The 21,707-nt window shown below is 40.2% G+C and overlaps 4 protein-coding genes across 4 annotated transcripts; all 4 read right to left on the bottom strand.

Moving 5' to 3' along the window:
• Window positions 1-152: 152 nt before the first annotated feature.
• Window positions 153-9,970, bottom strand: dvl3b (dishevelled segment polarity protein 3b). Its single transcript, XM_079569980.1, has 15 exons — window positions 9,451-9,970; window positions 8,209-8,278; window positions 6,993-7,108; window positions 6,695-6,807; window positions 6,462-6,597; window positions 5,958-6,048; window positions 5,812-5,881; window positions 4,665-4,804; window positions 3,422-3,498; window positions 3,197-3,264; window positions 2,949-3,098; window positions 2,282-2,413; window positions 1,950-2,117; window positions 1,600-1,800; window positions 153-1,159 (listed from the first exon to the last, which is right to left on the bottom strand). The coding sequence occupies exons 1-15, from the start codon at window positions 9,609-9,611 to the stop codon at window positions 804-806; spliced, it is 2,049 nt and encodes a 682-aa protein (XP_079426106.1). The 5' UTR covers window positions 9,612-9,970; the 3' UTR covers window positions 153-803.
• A 771-nt stretch (window positions 9,971-10,741) lies between these two features.
• On the bottom strand, window positions 10,742-16,195 carry copb2 (COPI coat complex subunit beta 2). The gene is made up of 22 exons (XM_079568898.1): window positions 16,078-16,195; window positions 15,523-15,660; window positions 15,325-15,411; window positions 15,105-15,231; window positions 14,865-15,013; window positions 14,635-14,781; window positions 14,432-14,531; window positions 14,215-14,357; window positions 13,943-14,142; window positions 13,747-13,857; window positions 13,579-13,667; window positions 13,378-13,484; window positions 13,141-13,284; window positions 12,915-13,045; window positions 12,616-12,823; window positions 12,419-12,529; window positions 12,120-12,334; window positions 11,874-12,012; window positions 11,656-11,793; window positions 11,505-11,582; window positions 11,292-11,411; window positions 10,742-11,047 (listed from the first exon to the last, which is right to left on the bottom strand). The coding sequence occupies exons 1-22, from the start codon at window positions 16,078-16,080 to the stop codon at window positions 10,952-10,954; spliced, it is 2,781 nt and encodes a 926-aa protein (XP_079425024.1). The 5' UTR covers window positions 16,081-16,195; the 3' UTR covers window positions 10,742-10,951.
• A 467-nt stretch (window positions 16,196-16,662) lies between these two features.
• On the bottom strand, window positions 16,663-17,515 carry rbp2b (retinol binding protein 2b, cellular; the record flags this gene model as incomplete). Its single annotated transcript, XM_079568606.1, has 4 exons — window positions 17,249-17,515; window positions 16,971-17,149; window positions 16,808-16,909; window positions 16,663-16,716 (listed from the first exon to the last, which is right to left on the bottom strand). The coding sequence occupies exons 1-4, from the start codon at window positions 17,319-17,321 to the stop codon at window positions 16,663-16,665; spliced, it is 408 nt and encodes a 135-aa protein (XP_079424732.1). The 5' UTR covers window positions 17,322-17,515.
• A 1,520-nt stretch (window positions 17,516-19,035) lies between these two features.
• rbp1.1 (retinol binding protein 1, cellular, tandem duplicate 1) lies at window positions 19,036-21,012 on the bottom strand. Its single transcript, XM_079568605.1, has 4 exons — window positions 20,804-21,012; window positions 20,474-20,652; window positions 19,898-19,999; window positions 19,036-19,213 (listed from the first exon to the last, which is right to left on the bottom strand). The coding sequence occupies exons 1-4, from the start codon at window positions 20,874-20,876 to the stop codon at window positions 19,163-19,165; spliced, it is 405 nt and encodes a 134-aa protein (XP_079424731.1). The 5' UTR covers window positions 20,877-21,012; the 3' UTR covers window positions 19,036-19,162.
• Window positions 21,013-21,707: the final 695 nt, after the last annotated feature.

Raw genomic sequence — 21,707 nt, 5'->3', positions numbered from 1 at the left:
TCCAAGTAAGTACTACTCGGTACCACTCAAACTCACACTCACCACAAAGCAGACACAGACAATAGCTTAAGTCATAAAACTATATTTATAAATAAAAAGACATTTTCTTCTTTTAGTGTGAAATGGTAAGAAACTTGTTCACTATACATTATCACAAGATAGAGGCTGAAAATGCTCTAGGTTTCAGATGACAATTTGTAATGTATGACTCTTGAAGCTTGATGTTCATATAAAATGTAGAGCAATTAAACTATTTTGACCACCTACTATTAGAAAATAAAAAAGTAATTGGTACAGTAAAAAGGTTTGAAATTCTCTTGTACAACTTACACATTTCCATTTTTCTCACTTAGACCAAGCAAATAGTTGATCAGTCTGAATAGGGTTAGAGAGTTAGTGTTTATGCTTTGTTATTGAACAGGAGGACAAGGTTTCTCTTATCTCTGTTCAGAAAGAGTGGAGAAGGATAGCAGAGAGGAGGGAGAGAGACTAAAACATCAAACACTCGGTCATCTCCCACAGCCGTCCGACTCCACTGGCGTCCCCCCTGTGCTACTATGTCCTTAAATAAACTCTTCCCACCAGGGAGCGGAATTGAAGAAGGTGCTTTGGTTCCATCTTGAGGGAACTTCTTCACTGAAGAAAGTGTGGCTACAGCGTACAAGGGAAAAGTAGTACAAAACAGCTCTGACTCCACTTCATAGGAATCATATTGTTACAGCATGCATCCTTCCCTCCCTCCTGCTCTTCCATGTGATATAAAAAATCCCAATCTCTTGCTTTTGTGCTTTTGATCTTCTGCATCACATCACATCAACAAAAAATTCTCCAGCGTTTCCAACTGCCATTCGGAGGGACTGTCGTGAAGCCGTGAGCTCAGGTGGCACCGAGGGCAGCTCTCTGCCTTGTGGCGCTCCTGGGGCAGACATCGATAGCTGTTGGGGCTGAGGAGGAAGGCCAGGAGGTCCATAGACAAGGCCAGGCCCAAATGCTATTGAGTGGGAGTTAGCGCTGCGGTGGCTCGTAGAACTACGGACACTGCGCTCACTAGGTGGCGCCACTGAGCGCTCAGATGGAGCCCTGCTCCTGATATCATTCTCGCTGCCACTGCCACCCGATTTGCGACCCTCATTCTTGCTGCAGTTGGAACCGCTGCTCCCTGTAGAAAAAAGGCCATCATAAACATATTAATCCAAGTCCACCTTTTAGTATTCCTATTATCAGTGTATCAGCCATCCACCAACATTGAAATTATACTGCTGACCTACATCTGCAAACATTTCAATGAGAGCTGTTTGAATAAAGTATACATGAACTAAACACCAATGCTCTCCAAGATTTTTATTTTGTTTCCACAGTGCTATTTCCTGAGGCAAATTCCACATTCTGTTCAACTCATCTCAGGTCATCTCAGAGTGTGAATATGTGTGCAAAAAAAATAATTCTACATTACGATACAAAATGTGACTGTAACGCACATTTAAAACCCCACATCGCTATGTCTACAAGTACAGCACCTCGGATGTGGTGTTCACCTTTCACAATCAAAATTTACAGTGAATAGTTCTAAAATGTAATTAAGACCAAAATGTTACTCACCACTGTGTTGACTTCCCGCACTGCCGGCGCCAGGCCCAGTAGGGAAGGGCTGTTGCATGTCGTAGGGATGGGGAATAGGAAATTGGTAGGGCATGGGCATTGGCCAAGGAGCTGCTCCAGGATGGGGCAAAGGTGGAAGGGTGTCCTGATCAGACGCACCACTGGAACCATCATGGTCATGAAGAGACAGGTGGGCCATGTCTAGAATCAAATAAAATAGTTTTAAGCTTAAAAGTCTAAACATACAGTCTGGAGATTGGTACAAAAACACATTGAACATTGTTCCATGTATAACTACATGTGACAAACTCTTATCTCAATCTTGGCCTACACTAGATTCATTCACTTACTGCCACAAAGGTCTCCAAAAATGTAGTAGCATTGCTCAGAGAACGTGATCTTGTTGACTGTGTGCCTAATATAACCAGCCTTCAGAAGGTTGCTGGCATATTTTCGAGCTTCACGACGGTCTGAGAAACCCTCTACATGATGGAAGAGCCAGTCCACCACATCAGAGCCTAAAGGAGAAAGATAAACAGAGCAATCTATCTGACATTGTTTTGGATATAGTAAGTGCTCAAAGCAGCACAACTGTACTTTTCAAACAGAAACAGAGACTTTAATTCAGCATTTATGTACGTGTTTAAAATAATCATATTTGACCATGTTTTGATACACATACCAATAAAAGCATTTGCGATGGTAATCTTAAGCCACATCCTGTCCCGCACCTCCAGACCTGACTCTGGGCACGCCATGGCCTTGGCAACAGTGGCCATATCGCTATGAATGGAGAGGTGGAAGTCATCAAATCCTGGTAAAGAAAATACAGATGCAACATTTTTTAGTAATTTTTTATGCATCTTTCTGAGGCATAAATAATACACAATACAAAACAATAATCAAATGATGTGACTTCGATTCATTGTCAAAAACATTGCTGTCTGCAAAACTTCACATTGGAACAGTGAACTCAACAATAAAAGTAAAACAACCAGCCGTCCGCGATTATAGGGAAGAACGAAGCAGTGAGTTATGTTTAGTTTTGACAAGAGTTATTGACCAGATGGAAGCCGTGGAGCAGAATCTTCAATGGAATGCAGAGCCATACTTAACAGTGAGATTTACTGACCCAGACTTGGAGCTGTAATGATATGGCTACAATTTGCAAGGTCAGATTCAGGCTCCAAAAGATAAACATGACGATACCAAAGTAGAACATTACTTTACTGTGAATGATTAAAACACATCTGTGCATATGAAATGTCTAGATTTTCAAATCCATTATGAAGCATTAGGGTTAATAAATAAAAAGCATGTTTAGCCCATTCGCTTTTTGTTGGCCTTACGTTCAGTCTCAGGGATGGAGCTGCTGATGGAGGAGCTGGTGGATGTGACAGTGCTCATGGAAGGGCTCATCCCATATGGAGGATACACCCCGGTCATGGCTGCAGTATGAGACACCCAGGCAGCTGGGTCTATGGGCCGGATTGGCTCACCTGGAAACACATAGTAGGGTCGAGGTTAAAAACATAGACGCACACTAGACGCACACATAAGAAATATTTTCAGGTAAAAGTGGATCATTAGCACTTACTCCTGGGGAGAGCAAAGCAGCTGCGGGGGTTTGGGTCCCAGCACTTGGCTACAGTCAGCGTAATGGGACTGGTAATAAAAGAGAAATGTTTATATACAGACTGTTATAATGAAACACTTGGGAGTTCTGGCTTCATTTACAACAATTCTTAATTTGTACATTTGTTTTATAGAACCATATATCAGCTGTAATAATGGAGAACCATTTTAACAGGGTGCCACTTACCCTGGTTTGTGCACTATGTCTCTGAGGACACGCACTGCATCATCATTGCTCATGTTCTCAAAGTTGATGTCATTCACCTTCAAGGACAAAAATACAGATTTTTTTTTTTTTTCTCTCTGTGGTTGCCATTGCATTGTTGCCATTGCATTGTGCATTTACACACTCAGTTTTATGACTGCTAAGAGTAACTATGACGCCAGACAGTTTTGTACATGCCATTTTACAAGCTCGCAGTCAATAAAGGGCACACCAGGGCTTGCCAAGCTGGTTTGCAATGTAGAACAAAGTTTTGAACAAACAATGTTCTCACGAGGCAAAGTGGCAAAAACACATTTAAACATAGCAATGGAAACATTTATTTACAAACAACTATACGGACAGAAAATACTAATATTTCATAACAAATGTTTTGCAACCACAGTGTGCAACCAACAGAGCATAAAAGGTCTCATGTGTAGGATCAGTTATTCTTTTCATTTTGATCAATGGATTATGTTACTGCACATTAATTCTGAGGGCCGATATGTAAAGATAGTTCTGTTGTTCTTTTTAATTATGGTCAGTCACTACAATGTACAATGAGGGCATAGTAGTCACAATAAAATGTTCTCTTCTTAGACTTGAGTATTATCCATGCATTTTTCTCCAGCAGGTTAGACTACTGTAACGGCCCGCTCACTGAGCTGTTGAGTAGCAGCGTTCCGGATGTACTGCAGATGTCAGAGTCCTGACTTGAACCAGGAAATACGACCATATTGGTCCAGTGCTCCGGTCTCTCTTTTCTCTTCCTGTCGCTCAGCGAATAGACTTTAAAACAGCTCTGCTTGTGTACAAGTCTCTTTATGGTTTAGCACCAAAGTACATCTCTGAAATGTTAGAGCCATGTGAACCATCAACCCTGAGAACTTCAGGGAGGGGTCTCCTTGTGGTTCCCAGAGTCAATAATAAAAACAATATGGCTGCATTTCAGTTTTACGCAGTTAAAATCTGGATCTTCATGAAGATGTAAGACAGGCTTCAACTCTGACAACTGAAACAATTTTATCTGCACTCTTTGCTTTTACTGTAATTGAGTAATTAATTTAAATTCATTTTATAGTGATGTTTTAGGATTGATTTTACCGGCCTTCTTGTGATTTTATGTAACTGTGAAGCACTTGTGTATGAATTTTGCTCTACAAATAATGCTATCTTTCCTTCATGCATCAACACAAGTTTACATTCATTGTCACAGCTCACACACCTGCAACAACATGTCTCCAGGCTCAATACGTCCGTCTGCAGCCACAGCCCCTCCCTTCATGATAGAGCCGATGTAGATACCGCCATCTCCTCGCTCGTTACTCTGGCCCACAATACTGATCCCCAAGAAGTTGTATTTCTCTGTAGAAACAAAAGTGATAGAAATAATAATAAACTCTTGCATAACAACGAATATTTAAAAACGACTCATTAAGTTGTTTGAGTTAAATGTCAATATTTATATGGTTCTTCATTTACAGTATCTCAGAAAAGTGAGTACACCCCTCACATCTCTGCACATATTTTATTATAATGTTTCATTGTACAACACAGAAGGAATGAAAATAAACAACAAAGTAGCCTAGTCTGTGTACATCTTGTATAAATGTCACTGTCCCTCCCAAAAATGAGATACATCCCTTTATATCAAACCTGCTAGCAACAAAAGTGAGTACACCCCAAGTGAAAATGTCCAAATTGGGCCCAGAGAGTGATTTGTCCTCCCCGGTATCATGTGACTCATTGGTGTAACACGGTCTCAGGTGTGAATGAGCTCGAGCACTCTCCCACACTTATACTGGTCACTGGAAATTCAACATGGCCCCTCAGGGCAAAGAATCGCGGGAACTATGACTGCCACCATGTACTGTGACAGAGTGAAGCAGAGTATGTCACCTCCCTTCGCAAACTTTGGTCATTAACATGTTGTAAAACCCTATTGAACATTGGTAGGGCATCCTCAAACAGAAAATGGAAGAGTACAAGGTCTTTGACATCCACCAGCTTTGTGATGTCATCATGGAGGAGTAGAGTAGGACTCCAGTGCTGGATAATAATGCTGGCCACACAAACATTTTCATTTAGGGCTTACTCGCTTTAGCTGCCAGTAGTTTTGACATTTATGCAAGATGTACACACTGACTAGACCACTTTGTTGTTAATTTTAATTCCTTTAGTGTTGTCCAATGAAAAGTTATAACCAAATATGTGCAGAGATGTGAAGGGTGTAACCTGCGCCAAGGACAAATTACATATCAATTCCAAGGCCAATGGATTTTTAACATTTTAAAATAAGGCAATGTTCTTTTTGTAAAATTCATTTCATACAGTCTTTCATGCAATATTACTTTATTATTAGTATTACATACCCATGTTGAGTGTGACTGTGATGATGTTCAGAGACATGGTGGAGTCTGTGATGCTGCTGAATGAAGATGACTGTCGAGGAAAAAGCACCATGAATTTAAAGCTTATCTGATTTATTAATGTGATTTTCTCATGAGTGAGATCTTACCCGGTCCATATTAGAGGCCTTTGGTTTCCTTCTGCGGCGCCGGTGACGTCTCATTAACCGCGAGGAACTCTGCTCGGTGGAACTGCTGAACCTGTTTATGAGAAACATAGCTTATACATAACTACGATATGAAAAAGGATCTGTACAGAAAATGAAAAAGGAAAAGAGAAAAGTGAAGAAAGAGCTTAGTGTCAGATACAGAGCTCAAACTCATCATTCTCTGAATAAGGCAAGATGTGTTCTCTTTTTTGCAAAAGCTTATTTGAGGGGAAAATAAAGAAATATTGTCGCTGATTTATGATTTGTGTCTTTGGACTTTGACCTTGGATCGTGGAAGAGGCAGAATGCACCTAAACTGACAAAGACTGTATTGTTATTAACCCAAAATACCAGAGCTTTGCCAATAAAGGTGACCACAGGAATGAGTGCAGCGGTATTAATTCCTGATTCATTTCTTCTGTGTTTACACTTTTGACTATGTGAGTGTTATACAGAGAAACTGACCTGCTAGTAGCATCATCGTCCTCTGAATCAAAGCAGGAAGTGGACTCCAGCTCACTGCTCATAAAAGATGAGCAGCTGTCATATTCGGGTCCTCCGCGTGCCATTACCCGTGATGAATACCCATTCTGTTTGCCGCCTGAGGGAAAGGAAATAACATTAGCATGCAGAAAGTAGGTGCCTTGTGTGCTATAAAGGTGCTATACTAAAATAAGAATAGAAGTAAGTTTTTGGACCATGTTCACTGGTATGTTTTCGCCTCTGCCTTTCCTTCTCCCTTCTTTGTGACACCACAGATGCCACCTCAGTGTCATTGTCCAGACTGTCCCGACCACTCACAGCTTTCCCACTACAAAAAGTAAAGGCAAGTATTACAGTTTGGGACAGACAACATTGTTATCTGCATTTGGCATCCTGTGAAATATATTATACTGTATTTATCATAATTTACTCAGTAACAGTAATGAATTTACTTACAATGACAATTAACAAACTTGTGTATAATACAATAAACAATAAACAAGCTGCACTCACTGGTATGAAGGTGGTCTGGAGTCACCGATGCCCCCTGTCCTCTCCAAAGGAGGTGCTCCCTCTGAGCTGTCAGCCACTGACCCAGTGTCTGTGTGGGCACCATCTCCAGAGACCAACTGTCAACAGAGCAATCAGACAAATGAGCAAAGTGCAACTATTTAGAGAACAGACTACTGAAAGCATGCAAAGTTAAAGTAAGCGTGACAATATCTTCTGACAATCCAATAATTTGGTTTATAACAAAACATCTAATTAACATGGAAAAATGACCACAAGGAATACAAATGTAAATCCTTAAAGAGAACAATATGTTGGCTTTTGACATCAAACGTGTTGCTCAGTGAACCTGTGTGATGTATGATAAAAGCTAACTACAACAAGACCCCAGTGCATCATCTGTTCAGTCACTGAAATAGCAGATGAAGAACAAGACAAACAAGTGGACAAAAATAACATTTCATAGGATATGGAACATTTCGGCAGAGACCATGTCATAACAAACATGTGCCATAAAGTCTGCTCTCATAAGAGCTTTGGGTTTGAATCACATCCAAATAATTGAGGTGAGCACAACTTAGAGACACTTAGGTTGATTATTACACAGATATACTATGACCCACTTGATGACTTACATATCCATAAACAGACTATACTGAATTATCCAAAAACATCTGTGTATCACATCCGTGCACAAAACTCTCTTTCTTCTCTCTTTACTTTCCCCACCCATTTTGATTTAATCTTCTTGTTAAGCGACATGGAATGTGACTCTTTGATAAGGGGTGTTTCCGTCCAGTCCTGTGATTTCACTTGTTTTAATCAAATTTTCACACACGATGGTGACGCTAGTATCAGCTTTGTTACTTTGTATGAGTTCACAAAGTTATAAGAAACCCCAGGCAGAATAGCTCCTGGATTAAGTCAGGAGTTTATGGGACTCTCAATAAAATAAACAGAAAGAACAACGTATGCCGCATCTTTATGGAAGTAAAAAGTGTTAAAATATCACAGGTATGTTTGTGAGAGCTGGTTGATAACACAAAAAGTATGTGCAAATGCAATTGTTACACGTCAGGCAGAGTTCCTTGTGGTCACTTTTAAACAGATTACTACACTCTTGTCATGGAAACCACAGAATAAACTCAGACTAGCAAAAAACAACAAACCCCTCCTGGTAATACAAATAATAAAAAGTAAAGAATGTATTTAAACTTACCCATGACACAACACGGCCGTTAAAACAGGGCAGCTTAGCATTGTCGTCGGAAATTTCCTCCTTAACCACCCTGTTAATAGAGCCAAGCTTTGTTTCAGTAAACCTTTAACAACACAAAGCACTCAGGCAGCAATAAAACACAGGGCTACATTTAAAGCTATGGAGATGGACAAAAGTGGGTGACATCTGGAGCAAAAAGACTAGTGTCATGGCACAGTGCAACTCATGCATTGTGGCAATGCAGAAACTAATCTTTGAGTAATAAATAAAATACACCATTGGACAACGGTTACTTGAGTGAGCAATGCTGTTTCTTTTCCTCAACATCTGCACCTCAGATACAGGTTTTGTTACTCCTCTTTTCTCGTATACCAAAAGGTTAAAATGTATCTATGTTGGGATTGGCTGACGTTTGTATAAAACAATTTGATACATATTGTGAAGTAATTTCAAAAATCTCACAAAGCTATTTGGGATTTTGCAGTCTCTGTTGCAGCTTGGTTTGAGAATCTTTGCCAACACCTGCATCCAATTCTTTATTTACAGATGTCTTTCTTATAAATTTATGACTGTTTTCAAGCACGTTCCAAATATTTGTACTTGCCCCACCCAATGAAGGCTTAGCCAAACTAACTTTGGAGATCATATTTAGTTGCACTTACTCACAGTTGAATAAACTGTGTAACAGCATGCAAAAGAATCGAAGTTTCCAGACACTTTCGTACCCTGAAGGACATGCTCATAAAACTGCCACAGTGATGAACAGGGCATTCCTGTGTCTAAAGCTGCATTCCTCTGAGCAGATACACAACAACTGCAGGGCCTTAACATTCTGACATTAGCCTGTCAGCTAAAGCGGTCCCGTTTTTCACACGACCAGCTCAAAGTTTATGGAGACATTTTAGTATTTGCAAACCGTCCGTGGGCTCATTTTTACAATAAAACGACTAAAACCAGTGGTCGTGAAGCAGTTGTACCAAACATGGGCAGCACAGACACACAGGAGAAGCCCAGCCAGCCACACAGGCAATGTAAACAAACGGGGTAAAGACGCTACACAGCTGCTAAAGCTGCGAGCACACTGCTAGCGGCTAACAAAGGAAATGAAATGGAAGAAGTCAATAAACGGGACAGGTAAAGCAGACGCGGGTGTCAAGTCAGGATCATGTATCAGATGCAGATACAGCGATGACAGTCAAAGCACGTCATGATCAACGTTGCAGAAAAAAACAAAAGAGTTACCCAAAGTCATCGTCCATAGATTTGAAGTAAAACTTGTAATTTGGTTTCTTCAGCACATTTTTGAAGTCTGCGAGAGTGACTCTGTCTGCTGGAACCGACACTTTCACCAAATACGGCGTCTCCTGATCGTCGAGGTGGTAGATAATCTTGGTCTCTCCCATGGCGGACTGCGACTAAGGCAGTTGGGCAGACAGGGTGCATGAAGCCGAGGGCCTGGCAGGCTCCCTCTCGGGCCCTGACTCCCCAAATGTGTGCGCCGTGGTCCTGCGGCTCTGGCTGTCTGACCGACTCGCTACGTAGCTTTCCTCCTTTCGCACCAGCTCGCTGTGGTTACTCCAGCCTTTGAATTAAAAGCCGCCTTTCCCTTCTCACAAACATCCAGCCCGAAAGCCCACTCACGCTTGTTCTACATACGAAAAAAACAAAGTGCCGTAGATGATTTAAAGTCGCTTTAGAAATGTAGAAAGATAAACAATCTCCGAGGTCTGGCTTTCTCCTGCACCAAAGATTTCGTGGGACAAACTGCGCAGACTCGTTGAGCGATGCCTAAGTGTGGCGCCCTCTGTCGTAGAGGAGGTGCATTTTCTGTTCATCTTTTTTCTTTTTGGCCAATGTAGATAATGTAAAATTCACAAACATTGACCTCTCATCCCAATAACGGGTGCTTTTAAATGTGGTAAGAAAGTACAATCCCAGGTGCTTAAAGGAGCTATCCTCAATTTTCTGTATTGGAATAAAATTTGTTTTGTCCTCTAGTATATGGTAAAAGCAGACATTTATCCAAAAAACACTGGTTTCAAAGCCTTTTACAGTCTTAAAATGTCAGGGTAGTAGGCATTTTTTTTTACAGTGAAGTGAGTTTTCCCCCCTGAAAGTTGTGAAACCTGGTGTAAACTTAGTCCCAGTGGCGAATTTTGATGTTGTAAATGCATTCGAAAGTTTGAGATGAGTTTGGACCAGAAAATAGCAATTTGAAATTTGAGTGACCCCGTTTCTTTGTACAATCAGGTATAGCTCCTTTAAACTGATATCCCATTTGGCAAAATGCATTCCCCCATCTTTCTGTTTTTCAGGGTAAGAGATCCGGGAACTGTTTGAGGATCCGGCAATTTGAGAGGATATATGTGTTTAATTAGTGTTCTCCGTTTTGGCCTGTTCTCCGAATACATTATACCATTCCAAAAGTGTTCCTGAAACTACTAATTAACAAATTAAGCTCTGTACTTGTAGTGAAGCGCAAGCAGAACTGACAGTTGAAAGGTTCAGTCACAGAAAATGTATTTAATAACGTTTGCATTTGGGGAATCAAAAAGGTTGAAACATTTGCAATGGGCTGTTAATAATTTTCAGGCTGTAATATACAAAACGAAGAGCACGACGCACAACATCTACCAATGATCTTAGACTGAAAATGTGAAGCTAAAACAACAGCAATATAATATTTTAAGTACAAATATAAAAATGGGACGTTTGGTCACGTTCTCGTTCCATAAATAATGTCTTAATCATCCAGAAAGTCGTCATCCAAATTAACATCAGTGGTGTCAATGTCATCCAGCTCCAAATTGTCCAGGTCCACATCCAGGTCATCCAGATTCTAGGATGGAAAAAATGCACACACACAATTTACACAGGTAAATTCTGTGGTTAAATACAACATGAACTTGTAGTCGAATAGCAATTGTGTCAAGTGTTTTTCCTCCTACATTAAGCACTCAGTTTTACATAAAGAAACCCACACATCCATTCACACTCTCTTTCATTTACCAGTGTACACACAGACACACAGACACACGGACACAAAGACACACACAGGCAAACAGGCAAAGCAACACGCATACCTTTTCTTTTGGTGAATCTGAAAATGTAGGAACTTCCTCTTCCCTTTTTTCCATGAATGGTGCAGGTTCAGACTTAGCCTGGACCACATCTTCAACTTCTGAAGAAGATTCTTCTGTGTCCTATGTATAATGACAAACATAATGGTTGGACAATGATGAGAAAAGAATATAGACAAATATTCTTGACTGGATGTGACATTTCTGCAGTTATACCTTGGACAGAGGTAAAGAAAATGATCCTTTTGGTTCATATCCTTGAGCCTCTTCCAGAATATTTCTGTCTTCGTTTGGCTACAAGGAAAAATTTATATTTTAAATATTTATACAATGTAATTTTTCTTTCAAAAGTGCATTTTGATCTTACTGTAACTAGAGGGTAATCAGTAGCTGGTCTCGATGTACCCAAACATGTTTCTCTGAGATAATACTCTGCAGAAAAGGCTTCTTTAAGTCCAGGAAACAAATTCTCATATTCTGTCGGGTCTGCCAAAGATTCAGCTGCCTGCAAGGGGTAAAAAAATAAATAAATGAAGGTCTACTTAGAAAAACACTATAAAACAAATACGTTTTATTATATCAGACCTTCTGATTCACTTTTGCAAGGTTTTCTCGCCACAGTTTGACCACACGTGACACTTGGCTAGGCAGGTAAGTGCGGGCTAAGAATGCAGCTTCAGGTAGCCTGTTAGTTCTGATTAAAAGTTCCAGGCACTGATCCAGTCTGGAACAATTACAGATGTTGATTATCACATTTTGCTTTGTTTTACATCTAATCGAGGCAAGTTGTATCCATAGTGAGGACACATTACAACCATTCCCTGCACTTACTTTCCCTGCAGGAAGTAGGTCATGAAGGCTACATTGTTCTTTCCATCCCTTTCAGCTCCTTCAGCGAGCTTGCCCACCATTGTGGCATTTCCAGACGCAGTAGCAAGTAAAAGAAGCCCACCATAGTCCTGAGCGTGGTGCAGGCACTCCTGGGCTAAGCCGAACTGACATTTACTGATTGCAAGTTCTGCCAACTGCTTCCATTTCTGCTCCGACTGGGGTTAGAAAACTGTTATGAGTCGACTTGTTTCAACAACAATTACTGATGAAAATATAACCAAAAAGACATTTAGTGTCACCTCTGCTTCCACAGCCAATTGGTAGGCAATCTTTAGTTCACCGAGTTGCAAAGCCAACTCAAACCTGTGCTCTGGGTCTGTTGACACCGCCAGAGCCTGTTGCTTGAAACCCTGATGAGGAAACATAGTTAGTTACACTAACTCATAACCAATGCACAGGACTGCCAATGTTGTGTTTAGGACGAGCATCTCCATACTTGTTTTTCGAGGAAATGTGCAACTCTGGTGCGCTGCTCTTTGGGGATAGTTGGAAGAACTTTGTCAGCCATTCCAAAGTCTCGCCTCATAACAGCAGTCTGATATTCAAGAACAGACACCAGCAGGGAGTAGCTGACGATGTTGAGCTCCTTGTCACCCAAATACAGACGGTCATCTTTGGGTATGTACCCCAGCAAGTACATGGTCCTACAAGAGGAAATGTGATGTTAATATTAAAGACTTTTAATATTAAATTAAATATATTTTAATATAGGTTTTAAAAATATGTCAGTGGTACCTGTCCAGATGAGCTATGGTCACAATCTCCCCTCCAACAAAGTAGTTGAGTCTGTTTACAGAGCTTGTGTATATAAAACAGTCTCCCACCCATAAACCAGTTTTGACAATCTCATGGATCTCTCCTTGAACCTGCAGAAACACCAAGTTTGATGCAGTTATAAATAAACAGAAACAACAAAAATTATAGCTGCCAGTGCCAAACACATTTTCAGCTAAACACTGACCTCAAATGCATCCTCAATCCCATCCTCAGTGACCCCTTCATTGTTTTCTTGAGAAGCAGCTACTTTCTCTGCCAGATAACGCAGAATAAAGAAGGATTCCTCAGTAGCAATGCAGACCAGCTCACCAGAATCTGACCAAAAGATCTGAAAAAAGTTCAAGGTAGATTGAAGTGAGACCACATTCCTTGAGTCCTTGTCGGTGTATATTCTACAATTTCAGCCATTTCAGGGACGTACATGTTTGGGCTGAATCTCAATGCGGCGGATTAGTTCTGTGTTTTCCCAGTCATAAAATGCTAATCCATTTACTGACCGCACACCAAGCAAGAAGCCACCATAGATTCCTGCAGATTTAAAAAATGATAGCAAATGAGGCCTATCATAACAACAACAACAACAAAAAACTTTAGAATAGCACAAATAAGAAAAACAAGTTACCCTCTGCCCCAAAGTCAGGCTTGAAGGATTTCTTCTCTTTGAAATTCTTAAAAATCTTCACAATGCTGTTGCTTTCTCTGATGGCATATCTGATATGACCACAAGACGGAGCACAATAATAACACAGTGTATAAACAGTGTATAATCAAATAGATAAAAGGTACTTACTCAGATGAATCGTGTGCCCAGACAAACTCCTGCGCTGAGCCAAAGCTCTTGTTCCTCAAAGCCATAGCAGTGTATATGATGTACTCCCCATCTCCACACACTACAACAAATCTAATGCACGACAAAATGAGATATAAGAAGTAGAAGATTATAATGAATTATTAACTGTGAGAAAGCAATATCTAACACACTGTACCTTCCATTGGGGTTATGCTGGATGGTTTGTGGGTAAATTTCACAGCTGCCCATGTCTTTAACAGCCAAAGGAAGCCTCTCTCCATCTTTTATCTCTGCATCTCCCATAGCTTTCAGATTAGCTTGTTGAATTTCACTGTGTTTAGCCCAAATAATTTTTCCGTTGGTGTCCATGGACATAGCGGGCTCCTCGCGACCAACCTACACATCATGCCAAATTAAAGTTTTAAATATTCACTTGGACAAACAGAATACTGTGACTCATTTCCTTACCTTGATGATAATGCTGCCTTCATCATAGCCCAGTGCCACATTGTTTGAGCCCCTGAGACCACAGACACACCAAACTCTCTCCATGCCGTAATTCAGTGTGCTCTCTAGACGGTAAGTGCTCGAGTGCCAGATACGCACAGTACCTAATGATGGTGATACACCGATTAGAGCCAGTATGAAAACATTTAAGAGATATTGCACAGAGATTCCTGCTCACCATCTTCTGACCCGGTGATAATGATGGGCAGCTCTGGGTGAAAGCTGACACATGACACATTTTGCGCATGGCCCTCAAGTGTCTGAACGCACGTTTTGTTCTGCACAAGAGAAAGAAAAACATTAGGACTCCAAAGAAGCTTCTAATAAAAATAGTTGTCGGTGTTATTATGCATTTAATTAAGTAAAAAACACAAAACATACCTGATAGTCCCAGATCTTTACTTGTCGATCATCAGCCCCAGAGATGAGATAGGGCTTGTCTCCTCCACTGTAGTAGTCTATGCAGTTAACCCCTTTCTCATGACCCTCCAATGTAAAATTTGGGGACGATGAACCCAGTTGCCACACCTAAACAAAAGATGATCAAAAAAATGATTAAATTATAAAATAAGTAAAGCTGTATTGAGTAAATAAAAGGTTTATCTATTCACTTTAATGGTTCTGTCCAGAGATGCACTGGCAAACTGATTATTGTCCTTGGGATTGATGACAATCTGCATGACGTAGTGAGTGTGACCCTCAAACACTTGGCTGCAAGACCACTTCTTCTCCCAGTCCCACAATTTTATCAGCATGTCATCTGCGAAAATACACAACAAATGACCAAATCATATTTTAACACATGGTTCCTGAGTACAAAATATATATTATCAGAGTTTAAAAGGTCATACCGCTGCTGGTCAGGATATAGGGCTGAGTTGGATGAACAGCAATGCAGCGGATGTAGTCAGAATGAGCCTCAAACATATGGACACGCTCCAAGGTGTTATAGTTAAACACACGGATTTGCATGTCGTCCTGAACCAAAAAAAAACATTCATCTTTCATTTCTATCTGGTGGTATGATAAACAGACAGGCTCGCAATGCATATTTGGTAAAGCAAAACTTACCGCCCCAGTGATGACCCAGTTTTTTCTTGCAACAAATTTAGATGCTCTCACTGGTAGATCACAAACTTCAAAGGTCTTCACAAGCGTCTGTAAATGAAAAGTATTGACACTCAATGCTAAGGCTATAGTAAGATATTTTACGCATCGGATAACTTTTCTCTTCTTTAACAGCTTTACAGTAGAGTGTAGATAATCTACCTGTGTTTCATGGTTCCACACACAGACACTGCCGTTGTACAGACTGGCCAACATCCACGGCTCAGTCGGATGGAGGTCCACACTCTTCACCCGGTCTGACCTGGCAGTCAGCCTCCGTTTGATGTCCAGTCTCAGAGGCTATATTGTGACAAACAAGGTGTTTTACAAAATAACAATGTCACCTAATGTAAACGTACAAGTTGCAAATGGAGACGTGGGCGAATATACAACCACAATAGAAGAACTGCCAACACAGCAGCTTTGGCTAACATGCTAACATTTAGCCTTGAATAACTTGAACACTTATTCCAAATAAATCGCAGACTGTGCAATAACATCTTTTAACTAACAGCAATGTAACAATCCAAACACGATTGCATGTCATGATATTACGGATAATGTGAAACTTAAACTATAGACTCAAGATCACAGCAAGCTACCTAGCCATTGCGCTATGTTCGAGTAGGCATTCGTTATATACCCGCTTCTTGTCCATATTTCAACATATCACGAATAGGATTGATGAGTGCGGTGGTATTTAGAAAAAACCCTTACCATTTTGCACCCCTTGCCGTTGCTTTAACCCCAAAAGACAAGTTGTAGAGAATCGGCTTCGGTTTTACTGAATGATGCTGATTTCTATGACGCTGTGGACTGACGTGGAACTTCCTGATACATAATATCGCGGGAATTGAGTCTGAAGCGTGACGTGCCACGAAAGCGTTGGAGCTTTGGAGATAAGCTGTATGCTGGAGCTGCAACTGCTGGACGACCATGGTCGGCAATAAATATTGGCCCCTGAAGTTTAGAACTGTGTCATAGCCAGTAAAGGCCCAGTTCAAAAGGAGTGTTTGTGAAGTCAGTGTGACATGAAGCTCAGGTAATCTTCCATGGTTATATATTAATCTATCCACTAGATGGCGACAGTGACGACTTGACATTTCTATACTATTCTGCGAAATGGTCAAAGTTTGTTTGTTGGTGATGTAACTATTATTGTTTGAGTATTATGTCTATGAATGTTAACAGATGAGATTTAATTAATATTAGGCTACTGGTTATTGCAACTAAAAATTAGTCCCAGATGCTGTGTAGTCTACTCGAAATCAAACAACAAAGCAAGTACATGTTAAATAGATTTTATTCTTTTTTCTTGAATGCTTGAACGCAAACTACATCTTCACATGTCAGCTCCTGTTGAATACAAAAAAAGAATAGGAATCAACAAAACAGAATGGCTATGCTTGTTTTCAATAATTTATTGAATTCTCGCTCAAAAACTCACCAAGTAAAGTTTACCATCCTCTATCCAGTGTTTCCAGCCACGGTTTGCCTTCTCTCCTTTCTGAGTACACACCAGCTTATCCCCCTCCCACACCACTAAACTCTGCATAGATACATATTATCAATACCTTCATGGCAGACTTTTATGCAAAATCTCTACCCACCTTGACGTTTCTGTTGTCTAGTCCTTTGGTGTACTCCTCAAATTCCACTCCGACTGTAAAAGTCAGTTCATAATTCCTGAGTGTGCTCAAGGTTTTGAATTCAAAATTAGCTCCTTCTTGAGATACAACTTTGGTCTGAGATAGAGAAATTGCAATTTTTCTTGTGGCAAAGTCGATATCTGGAAAGTGCACAATAAATTAAATGTTATTACAGTGTAATAGTTTTGGCATGCACGTACAGAAAAAAGTCATGACAACCAAAAGGACAAATATCTTACTTAGTACTTTTAAATACTCCTCAAATTTGTCGCTGGTTTCCAGTATCCATTTGCCACTGAAGTCTGCAGGCATGGTTGCAGCCGGTGACACTACTATAGACTTTAAACCGTAATGAGAGAAAAAGAGCACGGTGTCCTCCTGCTTTTATTTAAGTCAAGGGGCATGCGGGTCAAAAACTATTGATACAGACTGCTTTACAGCTCGAAGGGGATTGGTGGGGTCAGTTGTGTGGGAAGGTGGGGAAAACTCATTTCTTTTTTGCCTTTGCAGAATCGACAGGGTTGGTAGTAGGTTAGACAGATAGTCAAGTCAAATTATGGTGCCTACACAGACAAACACAGCTCAAATGTTCTCTTATGAACTCAACAACGCAAATGTACAGGCACTGATAGAAATTGTGTAATAGCTTCATCTGTATTTGCCTTGTCTGTGGGCGAATTACAGAGCATTGGGGTTAAAAAAGGTTATTCTGCAGATTTGTTGAAAGTTTTCTGATGCATGTTTCATTCCAATAGTAGCCAAACTAAATTATTTTATAAGAAACCGAATGCACTTTCAATATAACTTTTACAACAAAATTCTACTATTATAAACTACAACTATTACAAAACTACTATAGTAGTAATAGCCTTGAACTGTTGAACATTAGTCACTTTTTCATATTTCTGCATGGAGCTCTCATGGACATGTAAACCACAACATCAGTAATATTTTTCAGATGTCAGAGAATGCACCTGCTTAGCATGTCTTTTATTGACATTAATGCTCGACAAAATCATGATAAGCCTTTATTGTGAGATCAATAAAGGCTTATCTTATCTTAAGAACTCAGGCCATGTCCACACGTATCCTGATATCTCCACCAACGCAGACTTTTCTACAACCTTATACAAAACTATCTCTGTCCACACCACAGATTTTTTGCACATGATATAACGTTCCATCGCCATGGGCTCATTTATTGGTCAAACTAATAGCGTTGCCATGGACATGTAGAGGCCCGGAAATGTTCTATGTAAAAATGGACACCCCTTACCTAAGTAAATGTAAGTAGGCTACAGGTATATAGGTGATTTTTAATGGATTATTAAAAAAATGTAGGAAAAATGCTCTAAGAAAACACAAAAGAATCCAAAGTAATGATGTAATTTATCTGGATGCGTGTGCCAGAAGGGTAAAAAATATCTAAGCACGTGTGGACAGAGCCTCAGACAAATGCCTTAAGTGTGCATAAAGAATTTGTTTAACAAGTATTACATTGTTGTGCCAAATTAGAAGGTAAATCTGAGACAGACAGGCTTCATTGATTGGCAAGGAAAATAGGCGAGGCTACTGTAGGATATTTTATTGAAAGTGCATAGAGCCTTGACTCATGCATTAAACGCTCGTTGGGGCTTTACATGGAAGCATAATTTCTGAAGCAGCCAGAGCAGGCAGGATCAATTGCAAATCCCCAGGAAAGGCATAAGTAAACAGTGCCTGCAGGAAGATACAGGACAGACAGTGGCTTACAGTGATTGCAGAAGGAAAGAGAGAAACTGCATAGGAGATACTGCTAAGTATGCAAGACATACAGGCACAATGATGGTTTCACGGTTGCTTTATTACTTAGGTAAAGACATTAATTCATTAAGGATTGGGCAGTAAAACACATATTTACACATATCTCCAAATAAACAATTTTGATATCGCATATAGCATTAAGCTTTAAACAACTCTAGATCTTAATCTGAGCAGCACCATATCAGTTATATTAGTTGTGTACTAGATGTTGTTGTACGTCGCATACAATGTTTTAGATTTGTTGACACAAAAGAGTGCTAAGGGTAGCTTTTCAAATTGCATCTGTTGCTCGGCACAACAGGAGGAGAACCAAAGAATGTGTCCTCAAAGAAGGTTTGTTAAGGTTGTTTCTAGGACTTCTTGAAAACTTGCTGGCAAACAGACCCGGCAGCTCTGAGTTCCTGGAAACGAGTTGGAAAATCAGGTTATGGAAACATTGATTTTGCATGTAGCTATTATGGTTATCCAAGTTCGATAAATTGAAGTAAAGATGATATAGTGTGGATATGAATCAAATTGTAATTTTTTGTAGATGTTCCTACAATTAAATTATAGCATTTTTCGCCACTAGAGGCCACTGTTCATCTTCAATCAAACGATGCCCTTTGACTTGTAATAACTACGGTTTTCAGGGTTTTCTTTTCTCTCTCCCTTGGTGACTTTATAGAGTAAACGTTTGTGGCGCTGGAAATGGGGCGGTGTATAATTTATAACTTAGCCCATTCAGATGCAAATGTTTTCATTAGCCATTCTCTCGATTTGTAAGAAAAGGTTAGTGAAAATCATTGTTAAATAAATTAGGTTTGCCAAGCAGTGATAAGAACATGGCTCATTACATTTCCAGCTGCCAACATGTGTCACATTTCTCTATACGCCAATGACAGCGGAATAATTATATGCTAGACTTTTATTATCTAAAATGATATTGCATTGTAACCAATTCTACTTTTTTCGTGTGATGTAGGTGATCTTATGAACTTAGCAAAGTCCTGCGGAATATATTGCCATCACGCTGAAAGGCACTCTGACTTTTGGGTGTCCAAATTGCATTTAGCCTATAAATATTCACAGTAAAGTTTTCTTACCAGATGAAGTTCATCTCCATCCACCCAGTGGGTCCAGCCTCTGCCTTCAATCTCTCCTTTCTGGACACAGACCAGCTTATCTCCATCCCAAGAGATCGTGGTCTAAGAGTCACAATAATAAACTTATAATTACACACTAGTTAATATAGAGGGAAAATAACACATTCACAGGCCAGTCTTCCTTCTGTTTTTAAATATATATTGATTGGATGGAACAAAAGGGACTATATTTACTCTAAGGGGCTGCCTCTCTTTGGATGCATTTGTTTCAACTTTTAGGATTTTATATGGAAACTCAAAATCATCTCATTCTGCATACTGATGTTTGATTTGAACTTGTTAATGTTCAATATATTTGAATATCTAAATGTGTGACTGCCATGCCATGACAGCTTAGGCCATGTTCGCAAAAAATATTCCCAGTCACCTACAGTATATGTATGCCACTATCTCACCCTTTTCCACATTCCCAGCAGATCATCCCCTAATCAACCTTGGAGTCCACTTTTGGGTTTGTCCAGAGGGTTGGGGGGGAAAATCTTTGATCCACTTTAAAAATTCATGAACCACACTTACCATACACTTCCTGTCGTCCACCCCGGACAGGTCCTCCTCAAACTCTTTGCCCACGTAGAAGTCCATGTTGTAGTTCTTGAAAGTGCTCAGGGTTTTGATGACGATGTGGTCTCCGTCGTGGGTGATGTCCTTGTCTGGCTTTAGCAGGGTGGCAATTTTCCTGATGGCAACGTTAACATCTGCGACGGCAACACAAGAAAATCACATGTTAAATTTGCAAGAGTTCAGCGGCTGAAACAACTTATGACTACAAGGTGCAGCTTTTAGTGATTGTGATTATATAATGTCATCAAACAAGCAAGATATTATAAACAAATATTTTGAACATACCAAGGGCCTTCAAGTACTCTTCAAAATTGTCACTGGAGATCATTTTCCAGTATCCGTTCAGATCAACAGGCATCTTGGCGGGTTTTCTGGTGTTACTTTCACCGAACAAGGAGACCGGGGGCTGCTGGCGCTGAAGTGCACGGCCCGCTGTCAAAAATCCCAATTTGAATCCCACTCTCTCTAATCCGATTATCAACGCCGGCTCATTTGTTGCATTGAAATTAACACTTGCGCCTCCCACTCTCCTCCCACCACACAGTTCACATAACCAATCCAGCCTTTTACATATAATATGTTTTAGAGAGACACGTGGCATAGTGTGAAACATGGATGTATGCAGCTTACCCGGCCTAAACGGGATTAGTTTGAATGCGCCTCCTTTGTAATGGGAATAACATACGGAATTCCACATGTGACAGATTTGGACTTGTGAGGATTTGCTGTGAAAGTGGCTTTGAAAGACGTTTCCTCAATGCATAACGGACAAAGGAGTCTGCGAGCACATACATTATCTTGATTACAGCAGCACAATGTAGGTCTTGCAGATAAAGTGACTACAGCAATATTCAAAATGAAGGCATATTCAGGATCACATGCTGATTATTTAGCGGTCTTGACTTGCTATTCCTTGGTGAAAATCCTCGTTTAGCTCAGATCTATTGTTGGTTCATTCACATTAAAGGTGCATTATGCAACTTTTTATGTAGAAAAAAAAAGTTGATATTTGTGCATATTTGACCTTGCGGCTGTATGAGTGGTCAGAATGGCACCTTTACTTTCCATCACAGTGGTCTCTAGGACGCTCCAGGATCAATTGTTTGGAAGGTTTTCACGGCTGACGGGCCCTCTCTCCAGAAAACCTACAAAACAAGTGATCCTGGAGCCTTGTAGAGACCACCGTGAT

The sequence above is a fragment of the Gobius niger genome (genome assembly GCF_951799975.1).
Source record: "Gobius niger genome assembly, chromosome: 13".
NCBI classification, from domain to species: Eukaryota; Metazoa; Chordata; class Actinopteri; order Gobiiformes; family Gobiidae; genus Gobius; species Gobius niger.
This window is presented reverse-complemented; position numbering and strand designations above follow the sequence as displayed.

Coding starts and splice junctions, on each gene's coding strand:
- dvl3b (XM_079569980.1), bottom strand. CDS start 9,611: ATGGGAGAGACCAAGATTATCTACCACCTCGACGATCAGGAGACGCCG. Junction 3,099..3,196: donor CTGCTTTGCTCTCCCCAGGA/GTAAGTGCTAAT, acceptor ATGTGTTTCCAG/GTGAGCCAATCCGGCCCATA. Junction 2,118..2,281: donor CATCGCAAATGCTTTTATTG/GTATGTGTATCA, acceptor TTTCTCCTTTAG/GCTCTGATGTGGTGGACTGG.
- copb2 (XM_079568898.1), bottom strand. Junction 14,143..14,214: donor AAGGCAGCATTATCATCAAG/GTAAGGAAATGA, acceptor CATGATGTGTAG/GTTGGTCGCGAGGAGCCCGC. Junction 11,048..11,291: donor CAGATTCACCAAAAGAAAAG/GTATGCGTGTTG, acceptor TTTCCATCCTAG/AATCTGGATGACCTGGATGT.
- rbp1.1 (XM_079568605.1), bottom strand. CDS start 20,876: ATGCCTGTTGATCTGAACGGATACTGGAAAATGATCTCCAGTGACAAT. Junction 20,000..20,473: donor TGGACGACAGGAAGTGTATG/GTAAGTGTGGTT, acceptor TGTGACTCTTAG/ACCACGATCTCTTGGGATGG. Junction 19,214..19,897: donor ATGGAGATGAACTTCATCTG/GTAAGAAAACTT, acceptor ACTCGTTTCCAG/GAACTCAGAGCTGCCGGGTC.